Source organism: Bos indicus x Bos taurus, chromosome 8 (genome assembly GCF_003369695.1).
Source record: "Bos indicus x Bos taurus breed Angus x Brahman F1 hybrid chromosome 8, Bos_hybrid_MaternalHap_v2.0, whole genome shotgun sequence".
In the NCBI taxonomy this organism is placed as follows: domain Eukaryota; kingdom Metazoa; phylum Chordata; class Mammalia; order Artiodactyla; family Bovidae; genus Bos; species Bos indicus x Bos taurus.
In genome coordinates this window covers 85,782,533-85,803,258 of record NC_040083.1, presented here as the reverse complement: position 1 = coordinate 85,803,258, position 20,726 = coordinate 85,782,533, and the positions used below count along the sequence as shown (strand labels likewise).

General features: G+C 39.2%; 1 protein-coding gene across 1 annotated transcript in view; it reads right to left on the bottom strand.

Moving 5' to 3' along the window:
- The window catches only part of SPTLC1 (serine palmitoyltransferase long chain base subunit 1), a 65,613-nt gene that overhangs the window by 21,222 nt on the left and 23,665 nt on the right, over positions 1-20,726 (bottom strand). Inside the window, exons 6-7 of the mRNA XM_027550350.1 lie at positions 12,474-12,606; positions 1,337-1,466 (exon numbers count right to left, since the gene is read on the bottom strand). Coding sequence (XP_027406151.1) covers positions 1,337-1,466; positions 12,474-12,606 — 263 coding nt within the window. The remainder of the gene's footprint in view (positions 1-1,336; positions 1,467-12,473; positions 12,607-20,726) is intronic.

The following is a 20,726-nucleotide window of genomic DNA, read 5'->3' as shown; positions in this document are numbered from 1 at the left end:
ATTCCTGGTTATTCACTTTAAAAAAGTTCCACAGATTGTAAATCTTATAAAATACATACACACAAAACTTGAGTATGTTGTCTTCCAAATTTGTACAATGTTAATTTGGCAAAATAACTCCACAGCAGACCAGTTCATTGGTCATACTTTCTACGGCAGCGTTCTTCAATATGGTAGCATTCTAATACTAAATCATAATAAGGGGCATCATTTTACAATTTGTAGAAAGAATTCATAGGTGGTATGGTCTCAATTTTAAGCTGTTCCCTAACATCTATAGATTTTTCTAAATTGTATAATTATAAAACACAGCTTATAGCACATCTATCGCAGAAGAGCAGAATCTATGCATATTCACCACAAGAATGTGTATGATCATGTAGTGCTGCTCCTAGACTATCACCTAAACAAAGACAACTGAATCCAAAAGAAATAAAACAAGTATCTAGAAAAATGGGAATTAACACAAAATTAAGCATGTGATGAGCATCTTTATCAGTTACTCTAGCAATGGATGAGTTGCAGTGGAAAAGTCCACTTGAAAGTGGTGTTTCAAACTACGAATCTGGTGACCAGGTTATTAGTACATCTACATACAGTGGTTCCCACTGCAGAACCACAGACCAGAACTACCTTCTCCATCCCTGTTGTCAGGGGCAAATAAATGCTAATTCTAACGGTGATGCTTTGAATACATTTCCTCTATTTCCTCCTTTATCAGAACAATAAGGAGCAAGTTCCACTCCCCCAATTCCCTCCCTGCCCCAAGGACCTACGCAGGTGCTTGAGAAGTGTAAACAGGCTGCAGGAGGGAAGGAAACCATGCTTGAGGCAGTTGCTTCCCATAGGAAGCAGTCGCTCAGAGCTCTGGGATGAGGCTGGGGTCAGAAGTCTCACATAAATTCATAGATTAAGATACGCTGCCACTGTTTTTTCCAGTGGACTGATACATGATTTATTCTGATATGAATAAGTGTGTTTTGAATTCACTAGGTATATCCTGTTAACACTGTAATGAATTCTGGTGTTATTTCTGTAGAGTTGAGTATATATTCCTCCATCTCCAAAGTGCATGCTGTTTTTCTTTTTCTCTTTTTAGAAAGCTGCCTAGATACCGTTTTTCCAAATTTGCCACATATAATGATGACAATGATGAGGCAATTACTATCAGACTTGGCTTTCTAACCTGAGGTACATTTAATAAGCAAGAACACTTTTATTTATTACCCAAATGTGATCCACAGGCAAGTTTTCATTACAAATTACCATTTCATTTATAATTTAGCTGGTTAGAAAGTACTAAAGAACTGTATAATTTTCTTCAAAAGAATCATACCTTTTGATCTTCAATCTCTTGTTCTTTTAGTAGTCGCTCCAGGTCGTCCATATCATTATGGTTAAACACCTTAATGTCACTACGTGATGCCTGTAATCCCTTCTGAATAGCAAAGCAGGCAGCTTTATCTCTGAAAGAAAGACAGACCCACCAGAATGGGGTTTAAAGAGTCTTGTCAACATTCTCAGAAAAGGAATGCTTGTTTTTATAACTTGACCAACATCCACTTGTTAAACTGAAGAGGGTAAATAGATAAAATATGTTTGAACATTAATACATCATTGTTTGCGCTTCACTCTGCCAAGTCTTTCCACCTAACTACCATACTGATTCTGTTCCAAGAACCATACTCTTGCCATATTTTGCTCTTTGAAAAATCAGCATGCATCTTACTGTATGGATATTCACAGTAATTTTCTCATTCTGAAAACTAAATGAAACATTGATGTATCTTATCATCAATAACATCTCTGATTTGACTGGCCACCACTCTGCCATTACTTTGCCATGAAAATGAATACTGGACTGTTGACTCTATATAACCCAGGGGAGAATGCTGAGTCATATAGATTAAACTTCAGTACGATCTCCCAAATTGAGTTATTTGTGGTGAGAGGGTGGAATATAGTTTTTAAATTAAGTGTATTATTTAAAACTTCAAACAAGACTTCTACTTCTGGGGAGAAAGACATTATTAATTTTTCCTATTTTTCTCTCTGGGTAAAACCAAAAATCCTTGACATTGTATATAAAACAAATATAAAACAATACTGAAAAATAAGAAAAAGCACACAAGCAAGGGATGTAAGAAATGACATGGACAAGAAAGCAGTGGTACATATACACAATGGAGTATTACTCAGCCATTAAAAAGAATGCATTTGAATCAGTTCTAATGAGGAGGATGAAACTGGAGCCGATTATACAGAGTGAAGTAAGTCAGAACGAAAAACACCAATACAGTATACTAACGCATATATATGGAATTTAGAAAGATGGTAATGATAACCCTGTATGCAAGACCGCAAAAGAGACACAGACGTACAGAAGAGTCTTGGACTCTGTGGGAGAAGGTGAGGGTGGGATGATCTGAGAGAATAGCATTGAAACATGTATATTATCATATGTGAATCAGATCACCAGTCCAGGTTCGATGCATGAGACAGGGTGCTCAGAGCTGGTGCACTGGGATGACCCAGAGGGATAGGATGGGGAGGGAGGTGGGAGGGGGGTTCAGGATGGGGAACACATGTACACCCGTGGCAGATTCATGTCAAGTATGGCAAAAACCACTACAGCATTGTAAAGTAATTAGCCTCCAATGAAAATAAATAAATTAAAAAAAAATGACATGAAACAAGTTCCTGGATTTTCCTGATTTGGAACTGATGCAGCAGGCAAACTGGAAATGCCAACAGGCATAGACAAAAAAGGTCTGACAAAAGTCTGCTCTCTGTAGCCAAGGACAGGAAAGGGGGCAGCTCAGCAAATGATAATGTCTGTGTGTGTTCTTAGTCACTCAGTCATGTCCGACTCTTTGCAAACCCATGGACTGTAGCCTGCCAAGCTCCTCTGTCCATAGGGATTCTTCAGGCAAGAATACTGGAACAGGTTGCCATGCCCTTCTCCAGGGGATCTTCCCAAACCAGGAATCAAAGCCAGGTCACTCATACTGCAGGTGGATTCTTTACCTTCTGAGCCACCAGGGAAGCCCAATAATGTCTCTATTGCAGCCAAATCAAGAACAACCTGGGCCTGTCCCCTCCACATCAGCAAAGGCTCAGGGGGAACCTAGACTCTAGCCTTTACAGGGCCATAACAAGGCTCCCCAACACCCCCAAGGGAGTTGTCACAGAAGACAACCAGGACTTGTATGTATCCCTACTGGAGAGTAACAAGTGGCTCCCACTGTGAAGACCATGTGGAGACCCAACTTCCAACCCTCTTGCACGAGAGGCACTCTCCCCTCTCTATGCTTAGGGTATGTCAGGGGAGGCTCAGAGAAAAGTAGGACTCTCATCAACAACCAGCAGAAATGAAAATAACCCCATGTCAGTGTCAATGGAGGCCCAGTGGAGACCCTGGACTTGTATTTCCATCTGGCAGTAATGAGGCAGCAGTGCCCCCTGCCCCTGTTGGAAGACTGTCAGAGAAACAATTAGAACATTTAAATAAAGCATAAACTATAACAGCATAATATGAAAATGTTGTCATACCAAGAACCAAAAAACATCAAACAATGGAAAAAAAATCAACTAGTATAGGTACTGAGATGACAAAGCTGTCAGGATTATCTGTCAATGATTCAGAGCAGTCACAATGAAAATGCTTCAATGAGTAATTACCAACATGCTTGAAACAAATGAAGAAACAGGAAGTCTCAGCAGAGAGAGGGAAGAAATAAATAATCCTGTGGAGATGTTAGAATTGAAAAACAAAATAGTCAAGAGAAAAAGCATAGTGGATGAGCTCAAAATCAGAAAGCTAAAAATACAGAACAGTAGAAATCAAGTCAATGTAGATAGCAAAGAGAAAACAGACTGGCAAGAAAAGAACAGAGTCTCAGGGACCTGTGAGACCACAATAAAATATGCAACATTCAACTCTGCGGAGTTCCAAAGAAGAGAACCAAATAGGTACTTAAATAAATAATAGCTGAAAAAAGTCCCAACTTTGGAAAGAGGCTTAACCCAACAGATTAAAGAAGCTGAGTGAAATTCTTGCAGGTGAACCCAAGCATATAAATGCCAATACAATTTTAGTCAAATTTCTGAAAACTAGTGACAAACAAAAAATTCTTGAAAACAGCATGCAAAAAATGACGTCTTATATATAAAAGAAAGTTGAGTGGCAGTACATTTCTCATCATAAACCAGAACAGAGCGCCACAATGTATTTCAGATACTGAAAGAAAAGACTGGCAACCAAGAATCCAAAACTAGGCAAAATATTCTTTGCTAATGAAGAGAAGATGCCATTCTCAGTTGGAAAAAATTATGAGAATTTTTCTCAAGCGGGCCTCCCCTAAATGAATAGCTAGGGAAAGCTCTCCACATAGAAATAATAAATAAATAAAATAAAATAACTGTACATTCTGATGAAGGAAGAAAGAACAAAGTAAAAAGTATGAACACACACAGTAGGCTTTTCTTCTCATGAGTTTTCTAAATTATTTTTGGATGGTTCAAGTAAAAATTATAACACTATCTCATGTGGTTCTCAAGGTGTTTACAAGAAATACTTAAAACAACTGTATTATAAAAAAAAGATATGTGATTGTATTATATAAACAAGATAAATAAAAATGGAACTCCCAAAGACATTCAATTAACCCTGAGAAAGGCAGGAAAAAGAAAAAGGAAAACAAAAAACAAACAGAACAAGTAAAAAATGAAAAATAAAAATTGGTAGATCTAAGCTCTCAGATGGTTAGATAGCATTTCCCATTCAATGGACATTAACCTGAGCAAACTCCATGAGATAGTGAAGGACAGGGAAACCAGGCATGCTGCAGTCCATGAGGCTGCAGAGTTGACACAACTCAGCAACCGAACAATAAGCTCTCATATACCAATGATTACATTAAATGTAAATGGCTTAAATATACAATTTAAAGACAGAGACTGGCACAGAGGATTAAACATACTGCCTATAAGAAATTGCCTTCAGATGTAATGAGATAGGTAGGTAGTAAGGGAATATGTATGTATGTTATATACAATAATACAGGCAGTGAACATATTTATTACATACAATAAATCCACCACACAAAACTTTCAAAAGGGAAGCAGAGTGCCTGTGTTATTAACTGATAAAGACAACTCTGGAACAAAGAAAATTATCAGAGACAGAGAAAGTCATTCAGTTCAGTTCAGTTGCTTAGTCATGTCTGACTCCTGCAACCCCATGGACTATAGCACACCAGGCCTCCCTGTCCATCACCAACTCCCAGAGTTCACTCAGACTCATGTCCATTGAATCAGTGATGCCATCCAACCATCTCGTCCTCTGTCGTCTCCTTCTCCTCCTGCCCTCAATCTTTCCCAGCATCAGGGTCTTTTCTAATGAGTCAGTTCTTCGCATGAGGTGGCCAAAGCATTGGAGTTTCAGCTTCAGCATCAGTCCTTCCAATGAACATTCAGGACTGATTTCCTTTAGAATGGACTGGTTGGATCTCCTTGCAGTCCAAGGGATACTCAGGAGTCTTCTCCAACAGCACAGTTCAAAAGCATTAATTCTTTGGTGCTCAGCTTTTTTTATAGTCCAACTCTCACATCCATACATGACTACCGGAAAAACCATAGCTTTGACTAGACGGACCTCTGTTGGCAAAGAAATGTCTTTGCTTTTTAATATGCTGTCTAGGTTGGTCATAACTTTTCTTCCAAGGAGCAAGCATCTTTTAATTTCATGGCTGCAGTCACCATCTGCAGTGAAATTTTGGAGCCCCAAAAAAGTCTTTCACTGTTTCCACTGTCTCCCCAACTATTTGCCATGAAGGGATGGGAACTGGCTACCATGATCTTAGTTTTCTGAATACTGAGTTTTAAGCCAACTTTTTCACTCTCCTCTTTCACTTTCATCAAGAGGCTCTTTAGTTCTTCTTTTCCTTCTGCCATAAGGGTTGTATTATCTGCATATCTGAGGTTATTGATATTTCTCCTGGCAATCTTGAACCCAGCTTGTGTTTCATCCAGCCCAGCATTTCTCATGATGTCCTCTGCATATAAGTTAAATAAGCAGGGTGACAATACACAGCCTTGATGTTCTCCTTTTCCTATCTGGAACCAGTCTGTTGTTCCATGTCCAGTTCTAACTTACTGTTGAGCCATTATATAATAATAAAAAGTATTAATTAGTCAAGAAAACTTATCCTAAACATGTACCAAGTAACAGAGCTTACAAAAGGTAAGAAACAAAAAATGATAAAAATGAAAGAAGAAATAGACAAACAACAACAGTTTGATAGACCTGTAGCACTAGTAGTTTGACAGAACTACCAAACAGAAAATCAGCAAGGATACAGAAGAACTCAATAACACCAATCAGGAAGATTTAATTGTCATTTACAGAATACTCCATTCAGCAGAATATTGTTTTCCTATTTAATGACAGGGCTTCCCTGGTGACTCAGATGGTAAAGAATCCACCTGCCAGGTGGGAGACCTGGGTTCAATCCCTGGGTTGGAACGATCCCCTGGAGGAAGGCACGGCAACCACTCCAGTATTCTTACGTGGAGAATCCACATGGACAGAGGAGACTGGCAGGCTATAGTCCACAGGGTCACAAAGAGTCAGGCACGACTGAGCAACTAAGCATAGCACAGCACATTTAATGATAATGGAGAAAAATAATTTTCCTCAAAAGGTAAATAAAATTTCATGGAAATTACTCTTTGTTTCACTAAAACTATGATATATAGAAATATATCTTAGGAAGTTGACATGTAAAACTACCTCTCTGAGTGGATTGTAAGATAGAAGTGGCAAATAAATCTTTTGTGTGGTTTCTTTTGGTTTTAATTTGTGTATCATTGACTTTCAACAAATAATGATCAGTACAACATTTGATCACTGAATACTATCATATGAAAAACCGAAATGCATAAGGAAGGAAATTAATCACATGTCCTGTCACGAAGTGACGCGTTCTCACTGTTGTCCTCATACGGGATTTTCTCTGTATTTGCCAAAACATTCTTTTTTAAAGTGACTATGGAACATATTCAAATACTTATATCTTTCCTTTTCTCCTTTGCTTTTCACTTCTCTTCTTTTCACAGCTATTTGTAAGGCCTCCCCAGACAGCCATTTTGCTTTTTTGCATTTCTTTTCCATGGGGATGGTCTTGTTCCCTGTCTCTTGTACAATGTCACAAGAAGAGATAAGAAAGCCTTCCTCAGTGATCAAAGCAAAGAAATAGAGGAAAACAACAGAAAGGGAAAGACTAGAGATCTCTTCAAGAAAATTAGAGATACCAAGGGAACATTTCATGCAAAGATAAAGGACAGAAATGGTATGGACCTAACAGAAGCAGAAGATATTAAGAAGAGGTGGCAGGAATACATAGAAGAACTGTACAAAAAAGATCTTCACGACCCAGATAATCACGATGGTGTGATCACTCACCTAGAGCCAGACATCCTAGAATGTGAAGTCAAGCAGGCCTTAGAAAGCATCACTATGAACAAAGCTAGTGGAGGTGATGGAATTCCAGTTGAGCTATTTCAAATCCTGAAAGATGATGAAAGTGCTGCACTCGATATGACAGCAAATTTGGAAAACTCAGCAGTGGCCACAGGACTGGAAAAGGTCAGTTTTCATTCCAATCCCAAAGAAAGGCAATGCCAAAGAATGCTCAAACTACCACACAATTGCACTCATCTCACACGCCAGTAAAGTAATGCTCAAAATTCTCCAAACTAGGTTTCAGCAATACGTGAACCGTGAACTTCCAGATGTTCAAGCTGGTTTTAGAAAAGGCAGAGGAACCAGAGATCAAACTGCCAACATCCACCGGATCATGGAAAAAGCAAGAGAGTTCCAGAAAAACATCTATTTCTGCTTTATTGACTATGCCAAAGCCTTTGACTGTGTGGATCACAATAAACTGTGGAAAATTCTGAAAGAGATGGCAATTCCAGACCACCTGACCTGCCTCTTGAAAACCTGTATGCAGGTCAGGAAGCAACAGTTAGAACTGGACATGGAACAACAGACTGGTTCCAAATAGGAAAAGGAGTATGTCAAGGCTGTATATTGCCACCCTGCTTATTTAACTTGTATGCAGAGTACATCATGAGAAATGCTGGGCTGGAAGAAGCACAGCTGGAATCCAGATTACTGGGAGAAATATCAATAACCTCAGATATGCAGATGATACCACCCTTATGGCAGAAACATCTGGTCCCATCACTTCATGGGAAACAAATGGGGAAACAGTGGAAACAGTGTCAGACTTTATTTTGGGGGGCTCCACAATCACTGCAGATGGTGACTGCAGCCATGAAACTAAAAGACGCTTACTCCTTGGAAGGAAAGTTATAACCAACCTAGAGAGGATATTCAAAAGCAGAGACATTACTTTGCCAACAAAGGTCCATCTAGTCAAGGCTATGGTTTTTCCAGTGGTCATGTATGGATGTGAGAGTTGGACTGTCAAGAAAGCTGAGTGCTGAAGAATTGAACTGTGGTGCTGGAGAAGACTCTTGAGAGTTCCCTGGACTGCAAGGAGATCCAACCAGTCCATTCTAAAGGAGATGAGTCCTGGGTGTTCTTTGGAAGGACTGATGCTAAAGCTGAAACTCCAATACTTTGGCCATCTCATGCGAAAAGTTGACTCACTGGAAAAGACTCTGATGCTGGGAGGGATTGGGGGCAGGAGGAGAGGAGGGTGACAGAGGATGAGACGGCTGGATGGCATCACAGACTCAATGGACGCGAGTTTGGGTGAACTCCGGGAGTTGGTGATGGACAGAGAGGCCTGGCGTGCTGCAATTCATGGGGTCGCAAAGAGTCGGACACAACTGAGTGACTGAACTGAACTGAACTCATGGAATATATTCCAAGAAAGACCATATCACAGGCCACAAAACTAACACATTTACATTTTCCAAAGGTTTGGAAACTAAACAACACACTTCTGCATAACCTATGGGTCAAAGAGAGTATTAAGGAAAATAAAATCCAAGGAACTACATGAAAATGAAAATAAACACATCAAATTCATGGAACACAACTATAGCATGATTAGGTAAATTCATAACACTAACACATTAGAAAAAAAAGAAAAGCCTCAAATTAGTAATTGAAGCTCCCACTTCAAGAACCTAGAATAAGATAAACTGAAAATGAGGAGACAAGAAATACACCAGAAATTAGCAGAAATGAAAACAAAAATACACTGTACAAAAAAATTCTATGAAACAGAGTTGATTTTTTTTTTTTTAAAGATCAATAGAATTGACAAATCTCTAGCAAAAATGACAAAAAAGAGAATAGACAAAAATTACCAGTCAGGAAGGAAATGGGCTTCCAGACATTTGTACTTTGGCCACCTCATGCGAAGAGCTGACTCACTGGAAAAGACTCTGATGCTGGGAGGGATTGGGGGCAGGAGGAGAAGGGACGACAGAGGATGAGATGGCTGGATGGCATCACTGACTCGATTGAGTCTGAGTGAACTCCAGGAGTTGGTGATGGACAGGGAGGCCTGGCGTGTTGCGATTCATAGGGTCGCAAAGAGTCGGACACGACTGAGCAACTGAACTGAAGTGAAATGTATACCGCATTAGAAGGATAAGAAAGGAATACCACAAAGTATGCTATACATATAAATTTGATGATTCAGAAGAAATGGACCAATTCCTTGAAAAACACTAGCTACTACATCTCAATATTTAAATAGCCTTATAAGTACTAAGGAAATCAAATTCATAGTTAAAATACTTCTAAAACAAAACAAAACAAAAAAACTCCAGGCTCAACTGTTTTTACTGGAGAATTCTAACACATGTTTATAGAATTTCTCCAGAAAATACTAGAAGAGGAGAGAACACTTTCAAATTGACTTCAGAAAGTATTCTGATGCCAAGACTACTGCTGCTGCTGCTAAGTCGCTTCAGTTGTGTCCGACTGTGTGCAACCCCATAGACAGCAGCCTACCAGGTTCCTCCGTCCCTGGGATTCTCCAGGAGAATACTGGAGTGGGTTGCCATTTCCTTCTCCAATGCATGCATGCATGCTAAGTCGCTTCAGTTGTGTCTGACTCTGTGCAACCCCACAAACAGCAGCCCACCAGGCTCCTGTGTTCACAGGATTCTCCAGGCAAGAATACTGGAGTGGGTTGACGTTTCCTTCTCCTATGCTAAGACTAACAAAATCTAAAAACAGTTAAGTATGGCTAGTTATCAGGAAATATAAACTAAAACCACAATGAGATATCTTTATACACCTACAGAATGACTAAAACGAAAAATAGTGACAACACCAAATGCTGCTGAAGATGTTGGAGAAACTACATCACTTATATACTGTTAACAGAAATGTGAAATAATATAGCTACTCTGGAAAAGTTTGGCAGTTTCTTGAAAAATGAAATGTGTAACACTGCATGACCAGCAACTGCACTCTTTGGTCTATATTCCAAAGAAATAAAATTTAAGCTCACAGAAAAACCTATACATGAATATTTATTGCATCTTTACTTGTAATATCCCTAAACTAAAAACAACTCTGATGTCCTTAAGAGGTGAATAGTTCAACAAACTTTGGTGTATCCGTACTATGGAATGTGGCTCAGCAATCAAAAGGAACAAACTCCTGTTTTATACAACAACTCTAAAGAATCTCTGGAGAATTCATTCAAAATGAAAAAAGGCAATCCTCAAATATTACCTACTATATGATTACATATGTACAGCAATCTTGAAATGATGAAATTACCGAAATGGGAGAAGAAAGCAGTGGCTGCTGCTGCTGCTGCTGCCAAGTCGCTTCAGTCGTGTCTGACTCTGTGTGACCCCATAGACGGCAGCCCACTAGGCTTCCCCGTCCCTGGGATTCTCCAGGCAAGAACACTGGAGTGGGTTGCCATTTCCTTCTCCAATGCATGAAAGTGAAAAGTGAAAGTGAAGTCGCTCAGTCGTGTCCAACTCTAGCAACCCCATGGACTGCAGCCCACCAGGCTCCTCCGTCCATGGGATTTTCTAGGCAAAAGTACTGGAGTGGGGTGCCATTGCCCTCAGGGGTTAAAGAGAAAACAGGATAGAAGGTACATGGGTGTGACAAAACCAGGGATTATCTTGACTTTATCAGTGTCTACATTCCAGTTTGAAACTGTATTAGAGTTTTGCAAGAGGTGACTTTTGGGGAAGACTAGGTAAGAGGTCCAGAAAATCTCTGCATTTCTTACAGGTGTACGTAAAGCCACAATTATCTCAACATAAAGCATTTCATTAGTAAAGGGTACATAAAGTAACAGAAAGATAAAGTAACAGGGAAAGATTTAAGTATATGAACAACCATTGCTCTGAGATCTGTAGACAAAGCATTATCACAGTTTACTACAAAAGAAAGAAAATGAAACCTCAGGCATATTGCCTATGCCTAATGAATTTATCAAAAACAATTCATTAAATCATTTGCTAAATACCATTTTTACCTCCAGTGTGCCTACCTTCAAATAGACTTCAGGTGGAATATTTAAAATTATGTACAAGGAAATAATTAAGTTTTCTAATGATGTACTAGAAATTTAAGTTCTAAGACACCAAGCATAAGACTTGAAAGTGAATTTAGACTAGGTTTCCCAGCAACTAAACCAAAAGGACAATATAGTATTTATTATCTGACAAAGGAAGCATACAAGTTCAACTGTTAACTGTAAGCCTTTTCTGGACTTTAAACTCAAAAAGGAATTTATGGGGTGGTACTTATACAAAGCAATACTGGATGACACTGTAGTTGTAACTATGCTTTATTAAAAATCTAGTCCCTAGTTGGGGACTTTCTTAACTTTCCAGAAGCAAACATACATGGGCACTGGATGTGTGGTATTGCTGTTTACCATAGAAGGGAGGAGCAGAGTGAGGGCTGGCAGAGCCCAGGCAGCAGGTTACAGGCAGCATCAAAAGTACCTGCCGCTAGCCCAAGCCTCTGTTATCTTCTGCGCAGATTATTAAATAACTTTTAATTTTAGGTCTCAGACTGACTTTTGCTTCCTCTTTAACACTGTAGCCAGAATTTGGTTTTGTCACACTTCACTTAATAGCTTCCATTGTTCATAAAAATAGAGATACAAGTCCTTATTATGAGTTCCCAACTCATGACTTCAGTATTCTAAACAACCCATGGGGTAAGATCAGCAGAGACCAGGAGTTGCAGCGTGGGTGCTGCGAAGTGGAGTGACTTCAGCAGGGAGTGTGAGTGGGTTATGATCACAGACTCACAAGGATACCATGCTGTCAGGAGCTGCATAGGGAAGGCAGAAGGCTGGCCCCTTCCTGCAGAAGTTTGACCTTCTCAATGTTAAAAAAAATATCAATATTTTAAGTAGATGATCTCTAACAGAGACATTTTCTAGGAAGGCCAATATTATTTCCAAAGGAATTTTGAAATGAAGGTAAAGGTAACTTACACAAACACAATGTCCCCTCTCTTAGAGTAAGCAGGAATAGCACTGGCTATGGTAGCAAATCCATATGAGTATATTATGGCTTCTTCTGTCTTCATAAATTTTGCCAGGCGGTCTTCTAAATCCAAGTGCACATCTAGTTCAAGAGTAAAAAGTTAAATGGTTAAAAGGTCTTTTAATTCTTTTTCTTTGACTAAAGAAGAAAGAAAATAACATAGGCAGTTTAGTTATTAGTAGTCACCTTGTGGTCAAATGTAATTGTTTTTAGTTACAAGTTATACAGTATCTACTAAGATAATTCCAGGCCCAAACTATGTCTATACTCTGTGAACTGAGTCAGCTACTCATCTGTCCGTAAACACATAACTGAGATGGCTCTGACTCGGTTTTGCTTTCATATCACTCTAGCAGTAAGAATTCAAGGCCCTGTCACTTTGCCCACTTTAACTTCTCTCAATCAACAGTGCTGAGGTGTTATCAACGTATGTTAATTTATTAATGCCTTTTTGCATTTTAGCAGAAGTGACCAAACCAGGCATTAAGACAACTGTCAAGCAGTTTTTAAAAGGAAAAGAAATACAAAAGCAAAGTGGTTAAAAAGAACTCCACACACTCTGCATTGAGAGGGAGGCTTTCTCAAGTATGGTGGTCACTCCACTGACAGTTTGTGTCAGCATTTATTGGTGGCACCTGCCATTATACTGTAGGACTGAGCTTCTGTCTGAATTTTCTTTCTAAGAGTACTGGTGAATCCAAATGTAGAATACAAAGAGAAATATGGCCCTTTTATGGAAGCAGCTTAGGAAGAATGTTGATATAATTATAGGGATAAACTGTAATTATTAAACTGTTTTTTTTCTTCTCTCTTACATCATGGTTCCATATAGCCTTTCACCTTCCTAGACCCTCAGATGAAAAGACCAGCGATATCCGGAATAAACAGTATACTGACTGGCTTTGAACTGGAAAACTTTAAGGCGTCTTGAAGCATTACCCAAGAGCAGAAAATTTTTTTTTAACTTCCTTTAGCTCTTTTAAGTACAGCAGGACCCAAGCCTGGAGAACCAGATCAGCGTTTTACCCATGCCCTGTGCAAGGAGAACTCAGAAGCTGATACAGGGAAGATGCAGCCAGGCCCCTCTAGCCTTGCAGTTTCAAGAGAAAGAGGACGAGCTCAGAGCAGTAAAGGCAGACTTTCAGACAGAGCCGGGGTATGTCCACTGAGAGGAACTCAGAAGCGCAGGCAGTGGCAGAGGACCTAGATGTTCTCCACTAAGGGCTGAAGAAGGCTGATGGCCCAGCAGAACCCTCCCTTCAGCCTACATGTCGAGGACCTGTAGGTGGGAGCATCGCACTAAGAGGCCCCTTCAGCATCAGCCTTCCCTGCGGTATGCCCCTCCCCACCAGAGCATTCCTGGTGAGAAAGGGGAGAAGGAAAAGACCTGAAGGACTGAGATATACAAAAGAAACAACCCAGCCCACGGTAAGGGACAGGGACCTAGTTAATTATAAAGCTTCCATCACCTTCCAGGGAGGGGTAAGTTCAGCAATAGGAATAAACCACTTTTTAGAACATTTGACTAAAGTGTCTAAACTCTGTAAACCCACTTACTGATATATCAGAGGCAAGCTAATCTTATTGCGATGCCTTTTAATTAATGAGACAAAATTGAGAATTATAAAAGATACAACTTCACAAAGGACTACATTTTAAAAAGGAGATGAGGGCTGTCTAACAATCTCAGTTAATTCAACTGTAAATTAAACATTTAGTAAATATCACATAAAGATACTGTGATAAGCACTGGGTCAGGGAGAAATACAGGGTTCCTGCCACCTGACAAAGTGAGACAGCTAAGAGAGGCATCTGGCAGTTTTCAATGGAGAACTCTGAGCCTACAAGGGAGACAAAAGACTAAGCTGTGCCTTTGGTCTCCTGGTCTGAAGCATCTGGGTCCCTTCTACACTCAGAACTGCAACACCTCCGTAGTGACTTCTGACTAAAGGCAGAGGTCCCTCAATCATGAACTGAAGGCTGCAGGGATGGGAGCCAGTCATTGAGCGAGAAATCAGACAGCACAGAGGGTCCAAACTAAATCCCAATTTGATGGCAAGAGAGGCACGGTGAGGAATTAGAAAATTTAGCAGCAATATCCGAAAAATAAAATAAATCAAAGTCTACTTCATAGACTTCTTAAAGAATGATACAGAATTGTGAAAATGAACTATTTACCCCATTCTAATCAAGCAATGATTTTAAAAAAAATCTAGGCATGCTTCTACCCATTTATAAGTTTAAAAGTATACCAATATAGCCTGAAAGTGAAAGTCACTCAGTATAGTGTGCGACTCTCTGCAACCCCATGGACTATACACAGTCCATGGAACTCTCCAGGCCAGAATACTGGAGTGGGTAGCCTTTCCCTTCTCCAGGAGATCTTTCCAACCCACAGATAGAACCCAGGTCTCCTGCACTGTGGCAGATTCTTTACCAGCTGAGCCACAGGGGAAGCCCAAGAATACTGGAGTGGGTAGCCTATCCCTTCTCCAGCGGATCTTTCTGATGCATGAATCGAACCGGGGTCTCCTGCATTGCAGGTGGATTCTTTAGCAACTGAGCTATCAGGGAAGCACTCCCATATAGCCTATTACATAAAAAACATGAAATATCATTTGATTTCCATTACCAGTCAAATAGTTATTTTTATAAACTGATACTTTAATTAGATCAATATTAAATAAACATGAGATTTCACAATAACAAGGTCTAGAAAGATGCATCCTGGTTGATCGAAATAGTACCAAAGGAGTGCTTAGCTTTTCAAGCATCAAACCTGTGATAGCAACACCACCAAGACTACAGACTTGATTTTGCTCCTCCCTGCCCACCATTCTATAAGGTATGTTGCCAGGGAAAGGTTTCAGGCAAAAATCTGACAAGAACAAGGAAAGCAGAAAAGCACCAGACATCCAGCTTCCTCCATGCGGCTGAGCACGAGCATGTCTCAGGTGTGCCTTCCTTTTCCTCTGCTAGTGTCCTCTGAGCACCTTCCCTACACGAAGACCCCCACCTCTCTGCTGCCTCTCATTTCTGATCAGATGAGAGAGCAGGTCCCATGTAGGAGGCCTCCTTCAAATTACCATGCTACCTCTAAATCGGGAATTATCTATGGCAAGTCTCAACAATTTAGCTAGCAGAAGTACTACCCAAGTCACAGTGAAATGCTTTCATTCATTATCTCCATTTCAAAAAGAAAAAACATGCTGTGCATACAAACTTTCTACCAACCACAAAAAGGGATTTAAAGTCATTCTGTAGATCTAAATGATTCTCATTGATTAGCAATAAAACAAATAAAAATAAATAAAACAAATACATCTTGGCTCTGCTTTAAGGGTTTACAGTTAGCAACTCAGTTGATAAAAAATTATGTTAATACTCTCATCACACATACTCATAACCATTTTTATGTCATTACCATGAAGTGATAAGAAGAATCTCTCTACAATAAGTCAGTGATTTACTGGTTCTTGTCTAGTCCCAGAAGCTTAAATAAGACAGGCCTTTTCTCCTAACTAAAAACACTGGGCTTTAGCTGATGTCAGCCTTGCAAAGCAGGTTTTGTGACAAGTGAACAAGGATAGCTGTATGACTTCTTTTTATGTATGATATTACACTGCAATGAAGAAATTCTCAACAAAAGGGCAGGGGAGGCAGCAAACAGAAAAAACTGCCAGGGCATGTTCTTTGACTCTGGATGTCTATCTTCTGTGTGCACGATCCCTTTCAACAATTAGATTCATAGATCTGCATGCGGCATTTTTAAATTCACTGCTAGGAAACAATATGGCAGGCAGGAGGCTGTGGCAGGAGGTGACCAGAAGGCCTCCATGTCCTCTCTGCCCTTTCTGCTGCCCTTGCTGGCACTTGCTCCCTCACCAGAACGTAACAGATGGGAGGCAAGGCTAGGGCAGGCTGCCCCACACCAAGCACAGAGCCTGGCCATGGTGGTCATCACAGGGGCTCAGATCTGGGCTCCCTCACTGCCAGCTGTGAACTCCAGACAGGCCTAAAACTGTTCTGTCCCTCTCAGGTCCTTCCTCTGTCAAATGGCAACAGGTGTACCTACCTGAAAGGATTGTTAGGAGAACCGCAAGAGTTAATGCTCATAAACACTCAGAATAATGCCTGGCATGGAAAAAGCAACATACTGTGTGTTTGTTCAACTAAATTAATATTTGTAGAATAAAAGAAAATGTTTTCTTCTTTTAAAAGGAAATATTAGATATGTTATCTTCTAATGAAGCTATCCAAATCCTGGATATCCAAATATAAGGGCTATCATATATTAAAGCCACTCAGTTCAATTTCCTATTTATCAGAATAAAAGGAGGTATTATGGCCAAGTTCTAGTTTGTTGTTTAGAGGAAAAACCATAAAATTGCCAATTTTAAAACAGTTACAACCTACTATATTTTCTCTTTATATCTCCATATTTTTATGTTACATACTTTTTTTAAATACCTGAGACTTGGACAATTTTTCTTAAAAGTACAAATATCACATATGTACTCATTAAAATACAAAAACAGTGCTGAATGTTTTCCAGAATGCTTTTGCATGCAGTATTTTTTCACAAACAGGATCTTACATGATTCTTACCAAAATGTTCTAAGTTGCACAAAGATCATTCCCTGCCTACACTGAGAAAACTACAATCCCATGACTGGTAGAAGGAAGTGGCAAATCTAGGAATTTTATGACCAAATGCTTTTCCTACTAAAACATGCAGTCAAGATACTATACAACAGAGAAAAAATATCTTTAAAATAAACAAATGAACAGTTCTTTACTCTTTTCTCTAAAACACAATTAAATGTCACTATCTCTCACCATGAAACCCTGCCAGTAACTGTCTTTTGATTCAGTTTAAGACCATAGAGCCAAGTATGTATTACATATGCAAGGCAGATCCCAGGCCTGAGGAATAAACAAATAAATGAGATCTGAATGCATTACAAACAAAATAAAAAGGTTCAACAAGAGCAATTATCAAAGGCACTGGGACTGCATTAGCCTTAGAGAAAAGGAAGGCTCCACAACTTGATAACACCATTTGATTGATTCTAAAATACACATTAAAACAGTAAGATGAGAAGGCGGAAAAACCTCTGGTTCACATGGTCCTTTACTATATAAGACAACTGGCTGGGCCTTTAGGAGGCAGGTAAACATTTAGCCTAAGAAACTAGAAGAATTTTAATTCAATTCTCAATTTTCTTTTTTCTGTGTTAATCACCTGCTGCTGCTAAGTCACTTCAGTCATGTCCGACTCTGTGCGACCCCAGAGACGGCAGCCCACCAGGCTTCCCTGTCCCTGGGATTCTCCAGGCAAGAACACTGGAGTGGGTTGCCATTTCCTTCTCCAATGCATGAAAATGAAAAGTGAAAGTGAAGTCGCTCAGTCGTGTCTGACTCTTAGCGACCCCATGGACTGCAGCCTACCAGGCTCCTCTGTCCATGGGATTTTCCAGGCAAGAGTACTGGAGTGGGGTGCCATTGCCTTCTCCGGTTAACCATCTAGTATCACCTAATTTTACTATCAAACAATAAGTGGAAAATGTTTTAATAAGGACATTTACTTTTCCAATAAGTGATTTTCATTCATTACTTGAAATGTTGAGAAAAGAGCTAAAACAGGCAACATTTTCTTCACTGAAAATAGATGCCTGAATGATCCTTTCAGGAAAAAGACAAAATTAAAAGCAACCTTTCGCTGGGCCAGGGAAAGAGACCCTAGTCTCATAAACGCACAAGCTACTAAAATGAAAGGAAAGGGGTCTTTTACTTCTGCTTTAATGCTCAGTGCAAAGGGTTAATGTACCATAAATATTTTGAATAATTTAACTGTAGAAGGTATTTTAGAGATTTAAAATATAGCCTTAGCAGATCTCAGGTAGCTTCCCTAAACTTACATACACTGAAATTTCAAGGTAATGTAATACAACTACAATAATTTAAGTGATCGGTTCCAGAATAAGGAAAAATATAGAAAATATCGTATTGAAAAAAACAAAAAATAAAAATATATGCAATATACATATAAAGAAAGGAAAAAAGATGATAAGCAAGCATAGATAACTGCTGAAAAGGAACAAAGCAAGTTAATAGGAAGGACGATATATTCAGAAAACATTACACGTTACTCCAGGCAGGTTTGGTGTCTTATTACAAAACCATCACACTGCAAATTAATCTTCAATCTTTATCCAGATACCACAGTCTGTTTGAACCCTGAACTACAATAGGATAAGAATGATACGTGTGAGTGGGCGTGTGCTGTCATTTAGTCGTGTCCAGCTCTTTGAGACCCCATGGACTGTAGCCCACCAGGCTCCTCTGTCCATGAGATTTTCCAGGCAAGAATACAGGAACGGGTGCCATTTCCTACTCCGTGGGATCTTCCTGACCCAGGATGGAGCCCATGTCTCTCGCACTTCCTGCACTGGCAGGCAGATTCTTTACCTCTGTGCCTGCCACCTGGGAAGCCCGGAGAAAGACACAGTGACAAATAAAGCTGTTCACAAAAGAGCTGATAACACAACCATGTGTTTATTACATTCAGACATATGAGAGACTAAATTTAAAACAAACTCGAACAGCATACTACATATATATGGTATGCTATCATTTTTGTAAAACTGGGGTGAAAAAGTATGAAATGGTTTGCATACACTGAAAAAAAGTCTCTGGAAGAATTAACAAGAAACTACTGACAGTAGCTGTCTTTTCTGGGAGGCAGAATGACAGTGGGTAGAGACTTCACTATCTTTTTAAACCTTTTTGAGATTTATATCATGGACTGAATTATTCAATCAAGAAAATTAATTTAGGGTTTTATGAAAAGTGAAATAAGTCAGACAGAGAAAGACAAACACCGTATGATCTCACTTATATGTGGACTCGAAGAAACAAAACAAACAAACCACAATGAAAACAGATTCATAGATAGAAGAAATATGTGGCTGCCAAAGGGAAAGGGGATGATGAGTGGGGATAATTAGGTACAGGGGGTTAAGAGGTACAAATGTCCTGTTATAAAATAAATAAGCAATGGGGATGTAATATACACCATAGGGTATATGGCCAATAATATTGTAATAACTTTAGGGAAAGATGGTTGCTAGACTTGTCGTGGTGATCATTTCATAATGTATGCAAATGTCAAATCACTATACACTTGAAACTAACAATATTTTTTGTCAACTACATTGCAATTTAAAAATTAATCTAAAAATCATTAAAGACCCCCCCACACACAAATCTGGAAGCACACAGCATCCTATTATGCATATTTCAGGTGATTCAAATGAAAAATTGACTGGGTGATTACAACAACATATTTCCACAGTTCTGGGAAAACTGGTCTTAAAGATTTGAAACTTTTTTTTCACTAAATTTTACAATAAATCTCTTATTGGTCTTCTCAGATAACTCTCGAGCAAGAGTCAAGGCCACATGGGCAAATAAAATCTGCTAGAAAGAGAGAGTTTTAAGAAAGCAAATTCTTTACCCCAGCAAGCAGATCATGGAAAGAAAGGCTTGTTGATCAGATTACAACAAATAAACCTGTAAAAACAAAAAGTGCCTTTTCTGGTTTTCTAATTCTTATCAAGGAAATAATACCCTACCAATAAAAAGCAGGCAAACAACTCATGTTTGCATTAGGCTAGAAGAAAGAGGGAGGTTTTGATCTAAGCTCTTTAAAGTCTTTGATCTTCCCATTACGACTGCAAATCAAGAAACTTGTTTTCTAGTTTTAGGGTTGAAATTAATTAGCAGTGTGACCATGAGGAAGTCACTTAACCTCTCTGAGCTTTCTAGTTCTCTTCTGAATAGCTGGGATGCAGGAATACAAGATTTTAAAGATCCTGTCCAGCTGCAGGAGTCTTGGACACCAACTCCCATCATCTGTTTCTAATACAAATAATTCAACCACTAAACTAGCTAAAGGATAAAGAAAGGTGCTCCCTTAAATAAAAACATCTTAACTGCAGAAGTGAAAAAAAAAGCACAGACCAAGAAATGAAAATGAGCAGAGAAGACTTTAAAAGAGACTTCCTTCCCTGACCTCTTTCCCCAGCCTCTGACATTTCGTAAACCAGAATGTTGTTTCCAGTAGTATACTCACTTGAACAATTATATAACAACATTTCTGAAATTTTCAGAAGCAAAGAACAATATACATTTAACAA